The 15,570-nt window shown below is 51.0% G+C and overlaps 1 protein-coding gene across 1 annotated transcript in view; it reads left to right on the top strand.

The window, feature by feature from the left end:
• LOC132584881 (hydroperoxide isomerase ALOXE3-like) overlaps positions 1-15,570 on the top strand; it is a 49,689-nt gene that overhangs the window by 13,050 nt on the left and 21,069 nt on the right. Inside the window, exons 5-6 of the mRNA XM_060256841.1 lie at positions 11,283-11,386; positions 14,945-15,117. Of these exons, the coding sequence (XP_060112824.1) occupies positions 11,283-11,386; positions 14,945-15,117 (277 nt within the window). The remainder of the gene's footprint in view (positions 1-11,282; positions 11,387-14,944; positions 15,118-15,570) is intronic.

The raw sequence follows: 15,570 nt of genomic DNA, 5'->3' as shown, positions 1-15,570 counted from the left end.
CCCCAAGGCGGTGTGCAATGAGGGTGAGTCTCCTGGATAGAAATGAGTGGGAGAGAAAGCAGCTTTCAAGAATTTGTGTTAAATGTCTACAGACAGTTTCTTAAAGATATTCACACTTACAATGATTGAAAAAGAATTGTTATTTCTAACACATCACAATACAAAACAGAAGCACTTCCATGTTAAACGTTTACAGACCATTTCGTAAAGATATACACACTCAGGGGTGGAATTCTAACAGCAGCTCCTTTGCATATTAGGCCACACACCCCTGATATAGCCAATCCTTCAAGAGCTTGGAATTCTAGCAGGGACTCCTTTGCATATTAGGCCACACACCTCCAAGAGCTTGAAATTCTAGCAGGAGCTCCTTTGCATATTAGGCCACACATCCCTGATGTAGCCAATCCTCCAAGAGCTTGAAATTCTAGCAGGAGCTCCTTTGCATATTAGGCCACACATCCCTGATGTAGCCAATCCTCCAAGAGCTTGAAATTCTAGCAGGAGTTCCTTTGCATATTAGGCCACACACCCCTGATGTAGCCAATCCTCCAAGAGCTTGGAATTCTAGCAGGAGCTCCTTTGCATATTAGGCCACACATCCCTGATGTAGCCAATCCTCCAAGAGCTTGGAATTCTAGCAGGGGCTTCTTTGCATATTAGGCCACGCCCCCCTGATGTAGCCAATCCTCCAAGAGCTTGGAATTCTAGCAGGGGCTCCTTTGCATATTAGGCCACACACCCCTGATGTAGCCAATCCTCCAAGAGCTAGGAATTCTAGCAGGAGCTCCTTTGCATATTAGGCCCCCCCCGATGTAGCCAATTCTCCAAGAGCTAGGAATTCTAGCAGGAGCTCCTTTGCATATTAGGCCACACATCCCTGATGTAGCCAATCCTCCAAGAGCTTACAAGGCTTTTTTGTAAGCTCTTGGAGGATTGGCTACATCAGGGCATGTGTGGCCTAATATGCAAAAGAGCTCCTGCTAGAATTCCATCCAGGCCCGGCGCTGGATTTTCCACTGCCCCAGGCCGAAATCTGCCCCCCCGCCCGCTCTTTTTAATGTTTTTTGGGGGGGGTATCTTCAATAGGCACCCTAGAGTTTTCCCTCCCAAATTGCTAGAGCATCTGGGAAAACAATAGAGTGCCATAGAAAACCATAAGTACCATAGAGTTATTCCCTCCCAAATTGCTAGAGAGTCTGGGAAAACAATAGAGTGCCATAGAAAACCATAAGTACCATAGAGTTATTCCCTCCCAAATTGCTAGAGTCTGGGAAAACAATAGAGTGCCATAGAAAACCATAAGTACCATAGAGTTATTCCCTCCCAAATTGCTAGAGCGTCTGGGAAAACAATAGAGTGCCATAGAAAACCATAAGTCCCATAGAGTTATTCGCTCCCAAATTGCTAGAGAGTCTGGGAAAACAATAGAGTGCCATAGAAAACCATAAGTACCATAGAGTTATTCCCTCCCAAATTGCTAGAGAGTCTGGGAAAACAATAGAATTTTTCCAGAAACACCTAGAGCAGCTGGCGCGCGGCATCACCGGCGTGATGACATCACTTCCAGGTGACATTATCGCGCCACATGTGTGAAAAAGGTCCTCCACCAGAGACTGCCGGGGAATTGGCAACCATGGGTTAGATTCAGGTGGGCAGCCATGTTGGTCTGAAGCAGGGCTTTTTGTGTAGATAAAGCTCAGCAGGAACTCATTTGCATATTTGGCCACACACCCTGATGCCGAGCCAGCTGGAACTGCATTTCTGTGTGTTCCTGCTTTAAAAAAGCCCTGGTCTGAAGTAATAGTACAAAGTTTGAGTCTCAGTGGCCTTTAAGATCAACAAAGTTTAATTCTGGGTTAGTTTTGCCAATCCCCACGTCCCAGCAGGTATCTGGGGTTCTGGGGGGGCTGTTTTATTAGGTAGAGGCACCAAATTTTCAGTACAGCGTCTAGTGCCTCTCCCCAAAATATCCCCCAAGTTTCAAAACTATTGGACCAGGGGGTCCAATTCTATGAGCCCCAAAAGAAGGTGCCCCTATCCTTCATTATTTCCTATGGAAGGAAGACATTTAAAAAGGTGTGCTGTCCCTTTAAATGTGATGGCCAGAACTCCCTTGGAGTTCAATTATGCTTGTCACACCCTTGTTCCTGGCTCCACTCCCAAAGTCTCCTGGCTCCACCCCCAAATTCCCCAGATATTTCTTGAATTGGACTTGGCAACCCTATTCTGGGTACAAGTTTTCATATGCACACACACTTCCTCAGGTACATTGAAATGGAAGATGACATTTATCTCAGTTCACATATATCACATTTTGACATATTTATTGCTTCACTGTTGTTCCTCCCATAATTAAATCCAAACAACTATCGACTACATAAACTTAACTTGCTATTCCGGTTTTATCTCTGCATATCTTAAAACAACTCCATCATGTTACATGCTGATTTGCTCTTCAGCCTCTGTCTTTGAGTTTGAATTGGTTACTTTCCAAATCTCAGAATGGATTTTCTAAGAATGGAAATCTGATGAGACACTACACAAGGGGTGTGGGTTGATGTGGAATCCCAGTAAAAAAAAAACCAAGGCACAAAAGAGAACTCAGAACGGCCATCAGCTATTTCAGAAAATGCAGATATGCCAAAAATATTGTGCAGAAAACAACTCTTAAATAGTTTGTACAAATTAAGTATATTATGAAAAGCATACAAAAGTTATCATCATACATTCAAAACATTAAAGCCAAACAAAAGTCTCAAATACAATATTTCAGGGAGGACCCCTCAAAGTCTCTTAATTTCACAAAGAGAGTACTATGCCTCAACAGTACAGTTCCACAGGAGTCCCTCCGTTGCGGGTTGGCTTCCGAAGGAAAAATTCTTGCCTTCACGCAATCACCGGTTGTAATTGCGTTCCGCTGCTCCTGCAGCTTCCTCATAAGCCAACTGAAAATATCCAGCCAAGGTCTCTCTCAAACGCCCATTTCAGTATCTTAATTAATGTTTTGAATGTATGAATGTATGATAACTTTTGTATGCTTTTCATAATATACTTAATTTGTACAAACTATTTAAGAGTTGTTTTCTGCACAATATTTTTGGCATATCTGCATTCTGTATATTGTGCTGCCATTGTCTTTTTTCATTTCAGAGAATGCAGCTGTGTGACTTTTGTCACATCCCCATTTTGAAAGCTGTTTTCGCTTGTGCTCTGTTCTGTATTCCAGATGTTCGTTTTCATTGCCCCCTTTCATTTCTGTTCCCTTCGGTTTCTGGCACTGGCGTCTTTATTTTCCATTCAAGATGGTTGAAATGTTCCAAGGCTGAATCCTTCTCTCATGGGATCTTCTGCGGCAGCGAGAAGAAAGTGTCCCTGTGCCAAAGATGCTGGAGGGGAAAATATCAGGGAAGAGAAAGGCTTCCAGGAGATATTCCTCCATTTGTTCCTTGGCCTGAAGCTGGGCTTTCCAACACTAGATTTGGAAATCCCTGGAGATTTGGGGGTGGAGCCTGGAGAAGGTGGGGCAAGGGGAGGGACCTCAGTGGGGTATAAAACTGTAGGGTCCATCCTCTGAGGCAGCCATCTTCTCTGCAGGAACTGATCTCTGTTGTCTGAAGGTCAGTTGGAATTCTGGGAAATCTCCAGTCCCCACCTAGAGGTTGGCAACCCTATGAACACCCCACAGCAGGGGCACCAAGGAGAAAAGATTGGCACAGAGATACCAAAGTTGTCAGTCTCCCACAGAGATCTCTGAGGCCGTGACATGAATCTCCCCATGACTCAGGAACTCCCAGTTTCACAATTCGTTAGCAGCGCCTCCCCACACACATCGCATTCCCATGTGGTACAACAGTAACCTCACCCACAAGACGTCAGGTACTTTCTGCCAGATGAACCGGCCAGTCTGGATGCTGGAAACTGAGTTGTTCCATCTTGGCATGATTTTCACTAGGGTTGCCAAGTCCAATTCAAGAAATATCTGGGGACTTTGGAGGTAGAGCCAGGAGACTTGGGGGTGGAGCCAGGAGACATTAGGGTGGGGCCAAGATCAAGTCTGTGACAAGCATAATTGAACTCCAAAGGGAGTTCTGGCCATCACATTTAAAGGGACGGCACACCTTTTCAATTCCTTCCTTCCATAGGAAATAATGGATAGGGGCACCTTATTTGGGGCTCATAGAATTGGACCCCCTGGTCCAATCTTTTTGAAACTTGGGGGGTATTTTGGGGAGAGGCATTAGATGCTATACTGAAAATTTGATGCATCTACCCCCCAAAACAGGCTCCCCCAGAGCCCCAGATACCCGCAGATCAATTATCCATGATTTTCTATGGTCGTTTTCGCACTCACCTTAATCAGCAGCGACGACCCTCTTCACCGCGCAGGATCTGCACGGATTTCGCCCCAATTGCCGCGGAGCACCCAGAAGAGCCGGAAAGTCCCGGCGCTTTTGCGGCGCAAACGGAAACCGCCAAAAACCAGTTTCCGTTTGCGCCGCAAAAGCGCCGGGACTTTCCGGCTCTTCTGGGTGCTCCGCGGCAATTAGTGCGAAATGCGCGCAGATCCTGCGCGGTGAAGAGGGTCGTCGCTGCTGATTAAGGTGAGTGCGAAAACGACCTATGAGAATAAATCTCCATAGGGAATAATAGAGTTCAGCAGACATTTCCCTCCCCTCCTCCCGCTTTCTGATGGCCCTGAAGCGGGGGGAGGGCCTCCAAACCAGGGGATACCCTGCCCCCACCTGGGGATTGGCAACCCTAATTTTCACAGCAAGCTCAGAGGCAAAAGCCCAAGTAGCCCCCTCTGCAAGATCCTCCCTCCACTTCTTCTGTGCTTAGAGCTGCCAACTTCAGGAGAGGCCTCCAAGGATTCCTGGAATTACATCTGCTCTGCTAGCATTGCCAGCCTCCAGGTGATGACTGGAGATCTGGAATTATGACAGGTCTTCACCCAGGGCCAGATTGCACCCTGTGGAGGCCCCGAGGCGGTCAAAGGCTTGGGGGGCCCCTCGCAAATTATCTTAGAGTTGGTGCGGCTGCCCCACTGCAGCCTGCAGGCCCCTTCTCAAAAGCCCCTTTGACAAAGCTGCAGGTGAGAGGCAGAGAGAGGCAAACTTGGGAATGACGCCAGCATAGGGTTGCCAATCCCCAGGTGGGGGCAGGGGATCCCCCTGTTTGGAGGCCCTCCCCCCACTTCAGGGTTGTCAGAAAGCGGGCGGAGGGGAGGGAAATGTCTGCTGGGAACTCCATGATTCCCTAGGGAGATTTATTCCCATAGAAAATCATGGAGAATTGATCCGCGGGTATCTGGGGCTCTGGTGGGGGCTGTTTTTTGGGGTAGGGGCACCAAATTTTCAGTATAGCATCTAGTGCCTCTCCCCAAAATACCCCCCCAAGTTTCAAAAAGATTGCATTGAAAAGGTGTGCGGTCCCTTTAAATGTGATGACCAGAACTCCCTTTGGAGTTCAATGATGCTTGTCACAGGCTTGACCTTAGCTCCTCCCCTAATGTCTCCTGGCTCCACCCCCAAAGTCTCCTGGCTCCACCCCCCAAAGTCCCCAGATATTTCTTAAATTGGACTTGGCAACCCTACGCCAGCAGCAGCCGCACCAGGCAAGTTGGACAAAGAGCGGCTCAGTTGCTGGCTGCGTGTGCAGGCTGGGAGGGCTGCAAGCAGGGGAAAAACCGAGGGGGGGGGGATGTGGAAGCTGGCCTGGGGCCCCTTAAGGCATGGGGGCCCGTAGGCCAGTGCCTACTTAGCCTAATTGTTAATCCAGCCCTGTCTTCACCCTAGGGTTGCCAAGTCCAACCCCAGAAATATCTGGGGACTTTGGGGGTGGAGCCAGGAGACTTTGGGGTGGAGCCAGGAGACACTGGGGTGAAGCTAGGGGGAGGGGGGAAAACGGCACTGGGGAGCGTGGCGAGCCGCCCCGTCTTGGAGCGGGCGACGCCGCTGCACAGCTGCCGCCTCTTCTCCGCTCGCCGTGGCTGCTCCTCCAAGATGGGCTCAGGCTGAGCCCATCTTGGAGGAGCAGCTACAGCGAGCGGAGAAGAGGCGGCAGCGGCACGGCGGCCTTGCCCGCTCCGCCTCTGGGGTGGAATCGGAGGGGGGGGTGGAGGCGGGCCGGGGACGTGGCGAGCCGCGAGTCTGGGTCCTAGAAGGGCCCGGATTCGTGGCTTGCCATGCTGCTGGCCTGCCTCGCCCTCCCCTGCGCTGCTGCCGCCTCTTGGTTGCTCCTCCGAGATGGGCTCAGCCTGGGCCCATCTTGGAGGAGCAGCTGCGGTGGGCGGGGAGGGGGCGGCAGCGGCGCAGCGCAGCGGCCTCGCTTGCTCCGGGATGGGGCGGCTCGCCATGCTCCCTGGCGCCGTTTCCCCCCACCCCGCTTCCGTTTTTTTGAGGAGCGGAGGAAGACGGTGGAAATCCTGCGGTCCCCTGCCAGGGCGGGAGGGTTGGGAAGCCTACTTCACCCTACAGCAGGGGTGGGGAATCTTTTTTCTGCCAAGGGCCATACGGATATTTATAACACCATTTGCGGGTCATAAAAAATTATCAACTTTAAAAAACAGTGCTCCGCCGAGGGAGAACGATTCAGGCCAGCAAAATTAATGCAAATAATTGTTTTTCTATTTGAAGTCATGTGGGGAGAGCCTAATCTGACACACACACGCACACCCGACCTGCCACCCTAGGCAAATACATAGGTCCAGGAGGTTTTTTTTAGAAAAAGCCCGGCAGGATCTCAGTAGTATATTAGACCACATCCCCTAATATTAGCATATTAGGTCACACACTCATTAGCATATTAGGCCACACCCTCTGGGATAACTGAACTGTGACAGTAACTTTTCCAGGCCCCGCAGCAATTCTGGCTGGCCAGCCAGGCCCCAGGGAGGCTGCTGCACAGTACATCTGGGCCCTGTGATCCCTGCCTGGCCCTGGGGAGGCTGCTGCACAGCACGGCTGGGCCCCACGATCCTCTCTGGCCAGCCAGGCCCCAGAGAGGCTGCCACGAGGTTCGGTTCAGCCCAGCAATCCCCGAGGGCCACACCAGGTGACCTCAAGGACTGCTGTAAAGACATCTTGAGTCTGGGAGGGGCAGAATGGTGGGACCCAGATATACATCTGCAACAGACACAGAAAGCGGCTTCGGTACCCAGATCTCTCCTTTTCATGTCCCCAGCCAGCTTTGCTCAAGTCATCTTGGGCTTAAGAAATAATTAAGTCCTATGCAGGCAGGCTGCGGCTACCTTGCCGGAAGCGGGTAAAAGAAGGATCATTCCAGATTAGGGTTGCCAATCCCCAGGTGGGGGCAGGGGATCCCCTGGTTTAGAGGCCCCCCCCCCACTTCAGGGTTGTCAGAAAGCGGGGGGAGGGGAGGGAAATGTCTGCTGGGAACTGTTATTCCCTATGGAGATTTATTCCCATAGAAAATAATGGAGAATTGATCTACGGGTATCCAAGGCTCTGGGTGGGCTGTTTTTTGAGGTAGAGGCACCAGATTTTCAGTGCAGCATCTAGTGCCTCTCCCCAAAATACCCCCCAAGTTTCAAAAAGATTGGACAAGGGGGTCCAATTCTATGAGCCCCAAAAGAAGGTGCTCCTATCCTTCATTATGGAAGGAAGGAATTGAAAAGGTGTGCCGTCCCTTGAAATGTGATGGCCAGAACTCCCTTTCGAGTTCAATTATGCTTGTCACAGCCTTGATCTCGGCTCCACCCCTAATGTCTCCTGGCTCCACCCCTAATGTCTCCTGGTTCCACCCCCAAAGTCCCCAGATATTTCTTAAATTGGACTTGGCAACCCTTTTCCAGACGGGTCACTTTGTTAGGCTGTAGCAGCAGTCGGAGTCTGGTGGCAACCTAAAGACTCGGTCGCCAGCCTCCGGGTGGGGCTGGAGACAGGGCTGTAGCCAGCAGGGGGCGCTCTATCGAATCTGCACTGCCCCACCCAACGTTCCCGATCGGTGAGGTGCTGCAGGTTGGAGAAGGAGCCCAGCCTCCCCCCCGCTGGCTACAGCCCCGCCTGGAGATCTCCTGGAATCACAGCTAATCTCCAGACTATGGAGGTCAGTTCCCCTGGAGAAAATGACTGCGCTGGAGGGTGTCAAAGGGTCATGCCTGCTGCAATGTGTCTGCCGCTAAACCTTTTCTGAATCTCAGCAAGAGGCCGGATTATTGAGGACTATTCAGGAGCTGACTAGGGTTGCCAAGTCCAATTCAAGAAATATCCAGGGACTTTGGGGGTGGAGCCAGGAGACATTAGGGGTGGAGCCAAGATCAAGGCTGTGAGAAGCGTAACTGAACTCCAAAGGGAGTTCTGGCCATCACATTTCAAGGGACGGCACACCTTTTCAATGCCTTCCTTCCATAGGAAATAATGAAGGTCCAATCTCTTTGAAACTTGGGGGGTATTTTGGGGAGAGGCACTAGATGCTATACTGAAGATTTGGTGCCTCTAACCCAAAAAACAGCCCCCCCGAGCCCCAGATACCCGCAGATCAATTCTCCATGATTTTCTATGGGAATAAATCTCCATAGGGAATAACAGAGTTCCCAGCAGACATTTCCCTCTCCTTCCCCTGCTTTCTGACGACCCTGAAGCGGGGGAGGGCCTCCAAACCGGGGGATCCCCTGCCCCCACCTGGGGATTGGCAACCCTAGCTCTGGAGGGTGTCAAAGGGTCATACCTGCTGCAATGTGTCTATCGCTAAACCTTTTCTGAATCTCAGCAAGAGGACGGATTATTGAGGACTATTCAGGAGCTGACAGAGGGTGAGCTTTGAGGCCATGATCAGAGCTGGCGCCTGGGAGTAGGCGGGGCAGCCGGCTGTCTCAGGGACCACCCCACCTATGGGGGGTGCCACTGGGTGCTCCCTCTCTCCCCCGAACAGAGTCGATGCCTGGGGCAGGTGCTTGCACAGCTCGCTCCTTGGAAGGAGCACGGAACGCAAGCGTCGTAGCGCTCCGTCCGACCCCGATCAGGCTTCCCACGGTGCTGGGGCCGGCGCTTGCGTACCGTGCTCCTTCCATGCGTCATATTGCTCCCCTGACCCTGATTTGGCTTCCTGCAAAGTGGGAAAGCTGAGCGGAGCCAGGGAGTGCGGGGCCGCGGCGCTACGGCAGCAGGTGCACTCGGAGCCAGCCTCTGAGCACGCCTGCTGCCACACGCTTAGGGTTGCCAAATCCAATTCAAGAAATATCTGGGGACTTCGGGGGTGGAGCCAGGAGACTTTGGGGGTGGAGCCAGGAGAAACTGGGGGCGGAGCCAGGAGCAAGGGTGGGACAAGCATCATTGAACTCCGAAGGGAGTTCTGGCCATCACATACCAAGGGACCGCACACCTTTTCAATGCTTTCCTTCCCTAGGAAATAATGAAGGAGAGGGTCTCCTTCTTTGGGGGCTCACAGAATTGGACCCCCTGGTCCAATCTTTTTGAAACTTAGGGGGTATTTTGGGGAGAGCCACTGGAGGCTATGCTGAAAATTTTGCGCCTCTGCCTCAAAAAACAGGGCCCGCAGAGCCCCAGATACCCGCGGATCAATTTTCCATTATTTCCTTTGGGAATAAGTCTCCTTAGGGAATAACGGAGCGCCCAGCAGACATTTCCCTCCCCCCTCCCCCGCTTTCCGGCGACCCTGAAGCGGGGGGGAGGGTCTCCAAACCGCGGGATCCCCTGCCCCCACCTGGGGATTGGCAACCCTACACACGCTCCCTTCCCCACTGGAAGTCGGAGGCAAAGTTTTGCCTGGGGCAGCAGAAGCCCCACATTGTCTGTGGGCATGATACCTCTCAGAGATCCTTCTCCTCCCCAAACTCTTGCCTTTCCTGGGCACCCCCCCCCAAAAAAAAAAAAATCTCCAGGTTTTCCCAAACCCAGAGTTGAGAACCCTAATAAAGATTAGCCATATTTATCCCAGCAGAAGCTTTTGTGGATCCAGGGTTGCCTGTTGCCTCTGCTCAGTGGAAGGGGGCACTGACTTGTGTCTGCCCAAACAGAGGCGGAGCCCCTCTAGCGTTGTATAATAGAGTGGGTTCAATGCAAGGAGGAGACGAGGTTGCCGTGATCATAGCTCTCTTTATGGGTTACAGCATGGGAGAGAGTAAACTTCGTTGCTGTTCAGTCGCACAGTCGAGTCTGACTCTTTGCCACCCAATGGACCAAGTCACACCAGGCCCTCCTGTCTTCCACCATCCTCCGAAGTCTGCTCAAATTCGTCTTTGTTACATCAGTCACGCTGTCCAGCCATCTCCTCTTTTGCCGTCCCCTTCTTCTTTGGCCTTCTGTCTTTCCCAGCATCAGGGTCTTCTCCAGGGAGTGCTCCCTTCTCATTGGGTGGCCAGAGTACCTGAGTTTCAGCTTCAGCATCTGACCTTCCAGGGAACAGTCTGGGTTAATTTCCCTTAGGACTGACTGACTGGATCTTCTTGCAGTCCAAGGGACTCTCAAGAGTCTTCTCCAGGGAGTGCTCCCTTCTCATTGGGTGGCCAAAGTATTTGAGCTTCAGCTTCAGCATCTGACCTTCCAGGGAACAGTCTGGGTTGATTTCCCTTAGGACTGACTGACTGGATCTTCTTGCAGTCCAAGGGACTCTCAAGAGTCTTCTCCAGCACCACAACTCAAAAGCATCTATTCTTCTGCGCTCGGCCCTCTTCATGGTCCAGCTCTCACAGCCATACATTACTACTGGGAATAACTATATGGACTTTTGTTGGCAGGGTGACATCTCTGCTTTCTATGATACTGCCCAGGTTCTCCGTAGCTGTCCTCTCAAGGAGCAAACGTCTTTTAATTTCATGGCTACAGTCACCATCTGCAGTGATCAATGAGTAAACTAGAAGACTCTTTAACTGGGCCAACAGGGCCGGCTATATACACCCATCAAGGTTCCTGCGTTAAAAGACCATTGGGTCATTTGAACCAGCAGGGGGTCTGTGATTGGAGCAGGGAAGAAGGGATTTGGATCCTCCTGCCCATTGTTCTGAGTCCCCCAAGCTCAGTCCACAGGCTCCAATGAGCCAGGCAGGAACACTGGTAAAACGTATTGCAAGAGTCCACATACACAACAGGTTGGCAACTCTAGGCTGAGAAATTCCTGGAGATTTGGAGGTGGAGCATGAGGAGGGCAGGGTGTAATGCCCTAGAGGCCTCTCTCCATTTTCCTCTGTGGATCACGTCATTCTAGGGGATCTCCAGGCCCCGCCTGGAGGCTGGCAACCCAAATCTCTTATCAGCTGTTTCCCCCTCCCCCCTTCACCTGCTGTGGTCTTGTGCTTTCAGGGAATTGGAGCTGAGACTGAAAGGCTTCTCCAACCAGGAGGGTTCTTGGGAGAGTCTCGACGACATCGGGAAAGTCTTCTGGTTCAAAAAAACCCCTGTCACAGGTGAGCCTCCTTCACCTGCACTGGTGCCTTGCAGTGTGGACAGATATTTTTTTTTAAACAGCCCAAAAGAATTTAAACATGGGAAGCTGCTTTCTACTGAATCAGACCACTGCTCCATCACAGACAGCACGGTCTGCTCAGACTGGCAGCGGCTCTCCAGGGTCGCAGGTTCATATCATCTGTTGCCAGATTTTTCGACTGGAAATAAGAACATAAGAGAAGCCATGTTGGATCAGGCCAGTGGCCCATCCAGTCCAACACTCTGTGTCACATAAGAACATAAGAGAAGCCGTGTTGGATCAGGCCAATGGCCCATCCAGTCCAACACTCAGTGTCACATAAGGACAGAAGAGAAGCCATGTTGGATCAGGCCAGTGGCCCCTCCAGTCCAACGCTCTGTGTCACATAAGAACATAAGAGAAGCCATGTTGGATCAGGCCAGTGGCCCATCCAGTCCAACACTCTGTGTCACATAAGAACATAAGAGAAGCCATGTTGGATCAGGCCAGTGGCCCATCCAGTCCAACACTCTGTGTCACATAAGAACAGAAGAGAAGCCATGTTGGATCAGGCTAAAGGCCCATCCAGTCCAACACTCTGAGTCACATAAGAACACAAGAGAAGCCATGTTGGATCAGGCCAAAGGCCCATCCAGTCCAACACTCAGTGTCACATAAGATACATAAGAGAAGCCATGTTGGATCAGGCCAATGGCCAATCCAGTCCAACACTCTGTGTCACATAAGAACATAAGAGAAGCCATGTTAGATCAGGCCACTGGCCCATCCAGTCCAACACTCTGTGTCACATAGGAACAGAAGAGAAGCAATGTTGGATCAGGCCAGTGGCCCATCCAGTCCAACATTCTGCGTCACATAAGGACATAAGAGAAGCCATGTTGGATCGGGCCAATGACCCATCCAGTCCAACATTCTGCATCACATAAGAACAGAAGAGAAGCCATGTTGGATCAGGCCAATGGCCCATCCAGTCCAACACTCAGTGTCACATAAGATACATAAGAGAAGCCATGTTGGATCAGGCCAATGGCCAATCCAGTCCAACACTCTGTGTCACATAAGAACATAAGAGAAGCCATGTTAGATCAGGCCACTGGCCCATCCAGTCCAACACTCTGTGTCACATAAGAACAGAAGAGAAGCCACGTTGGATCAGGCCAGTGGCCCATCCAGTCCAACACTCTGCGTCACATAAGGACATAAGAGAAGCCATGTTGGATCGGGCCAATGGCCCATCCAGTCCAACTTTCTGCATCACATAAGAACAGAAGAGAAGCCATGTTGGATCAGGCCAAAGGCCCATCCAGTCCAACATTCTGTGTCACATAAGAACAGAAGAGAAGCCATGTTGGATCAGGCCAATGGCCCATCCAGTCCGACACTGTGTCACACAGTGGCCAACCCCCCCCAGTGTCATCAGAAGGTTCACAAGTAGGTCTAGAAGCCCTTCCACTTTGCCCCCCCCCCAAGCACCAAGAATACAGAGCATCACTGCCCCAGACAGTTCCAATAATATACTGTAGCTAAGAGCCACTGATGGACCTCTGGTCCATATTTTTATCCAATCCCCTCTTGAAGCTGGCTATGGTTGTAGCCGCCACCACCTCCTGTGGCAGTGAGTTCCGCACGTTAATCACCCTTTGGGTGAAGAAGTACTTCCTTTTATCCGTTTTAAACTGACTGCTCAGCAATTTCATCGAATGCCTACGAGTTCTTGTATTGTGAGAAAGGGAGAAAAGGACTTCTTTCTCTGCTTTCTCCATCCCATGCATAATCTTGTAAACTTCTATGATGTCACCCCGCAGTCGACGTTTCTCCAAGCTAATGCTGGAGATGCTGGGGATTGAACCTGGGGCCTTTGGTATGCCACTCAGATGTACTATCTCTGAGCCACAGCCTTTCCCCAATAAGTCAAATCTTATGCAATTTCCCCATCCCCTTCTGCAGAAACAGTATTTTAAGAAATCAGGGTAATTTCATTGCAAGAGGAGGAGGAGAAGACCATAGATTTATACCCCACCCATCTCTCTGAATCAGAGTCTTAGAGCAGCTTACAATCGCCTATATCTTCCTCCCCCACAACAGACACCCTGTGAGGTGGGTAAGGCTGAGAGAGCTCTCACAAAAGCTGCCCTTTCAAGGACAACTCCTGCGAGAGCTCTGGCTGACCCAAGGCCATCCCAGCAGCTGCAAGTGGAGGAGTGGGGAATCAAACCCGGTTCTCCCAAATAAGAGTCCGCACACTTTACCACAACACCAAACCGGCCCTCCTATGATTGTTTCTTGGGATTGTTTAGTATTGCAAAGGTATCCTCCATGAGGGCATGCAGCCAAGGAGGGGGAAATCTTGCTGGTTTTCAGGGAAATAAATTCTGTGCATGTTGGTCAGTGGGAGGAAACTCAAGAGTCTGACTCTGGACAGCAAACTTCATACGTTTTAAGATTAGCCCTGGAAGCATTTCTCACCTACGGCTTCCCAGCTCCTATGGGGGATCCCCCGGTTTGGGGAATCCTCAACCCGTTGACATGGAGCAGGCCACTGGGGGGTGATCCTCACCTATAGGAAAGGGCGAAATATAAGCCTACAAAAATAAATTATATATATACAGTGACATCGCCTGGAAGCGGTGCCATCGCACGGGGCACGCTGCACCGGGGACACTCTAGGATTACAATAAAAACTCTACGGTACAATGGAATTTTACAGCAAATCCTAGCGCGTCCCTAGTGTGACTTGCCCTTTGCGATGATGTCATTGTGCAGGGCACGTCGCTTGCCAGTGGGGCTATATCTACAAAGAGCCCCGCTGGCAATCGACGTGCCCTACACAATGGCATTATCCGGAAGTGACATCATTGCACAGGGCATGTCGTGCCGGGGACACTCTAGGATTTGCTGTAAAACTCCATTGTACCATAAAGGGGGTTTTTTAGAAGAAGAAGAATTGCAGATTTATATCCCGCCCTTCTCCCTGAATCAGAGACTCAGAGCGGCTTACAATCTCCTATGTCTTCTCCCCTCACAACAGACACCCTGTGAGGTGGGTGGGGCTGAAGAGGGCTCTCACAGCAGCTGCCCTTTCAAGGACAACCTCTGCCAGAGCTATGGCTGACCCGAGGCCATTCCAGCAGGAGCAATTGGAGGAGTGGGGAATCAAACCTGGTTCTCCCAGATAAGAGTCCGCACACTTCACCACTACACCAAACTGGCTTTACTGTAATCCTAGAGTGTCCCTGGCGCAACGTGCCTGGTGTGATGACATCGCTTCCAGGTGACATCACTGTGCCACATGTAGAGTCTCCTGCCGCAGCAGCGGAGGGACTTCGCAACCCTGTTCTCCCCAAAGCTAGTGAGGTGCTGTGGTTGAGAGTCATGGCCTCTAATCCGGAGCACCAGGTTTGACTCCCCACTCCTCCAAATGAAGCTTGCTGGGGACCTTGGGCCAGTCCCCCAGAACTCTCTGACCTTTCATTCATCCCCCACTGAATAAACTTCCCAATGGAGCGACTGAACAATTCTCACTCTTCTGCATCTCCAGAGTATGTTGCAGATCATTGGAAGGACGACGATTTCTTCGGCTACCAGTACCTGAATGGGGTCAACCCGGTGGTGATGAAGAAATGCGTGGAAATCCCAGCTAACTTCCCCGTCACCCCGGAGATGGTGGCTGAGTCCCTGGGGAAATCCACCACCCTCCAGGAAGAGATGAAGGTAACCTGAAACCCATATCTGGTTGTCGGAGGGAATCGCTGGGATTCCTAGAAATTTGGGGCTGTTTGTCAAATCTAGATCGATTCACTGGCAGGTACGCCACTTGTGCCCCTGTCAAGAGTAAGCTTAGACACCTCCAGAGAAGTAGGTTTTCTCACAGGTTGGTGCTCCTAGATGAGAATGGACGGAAAACCGGTCTGCCGTGCAGATGACCTGTGCTGAAGTTGAAGTTCATCTGATAGTCAGGGGCAAGTCTCTGCCTTTTAGCCTCTAGCCACCCATCTGTAAGGAAGAAGTATGAGTAAGCAGTCTCAGAAGCCTATATCAGGTACAGACACATAGCTCCATAGCTGCAACTCTTGGCCTGCTCATGTCTCCTCTGGGATAGAGAAGGTAGAGGAAGAAGTCCTTTTCTCCCCTTTTCACAATACAAGAACTCGTGGGCACTCCGTG

This window comes from Heteronotia binoei, chromosome 15 (genome assembly GCF_032191835.1).
Source record: "Heteronotia binoei isolate CCM8104 ecotype False Entrance Well chromosome 15, APGP_CSIRO_Hbin_v1, whole genome shotgun sequence".
NCBI classification, from domain to species: Eukaryota; Metazoa; Chordata; class Lepidosauria; order Squamata; family Gekkonidae; genus Heteronotia; species Heteronotia binoei.
This window is presented reverse-complemented; position numbering and strand designations above follow the sequence as displayed.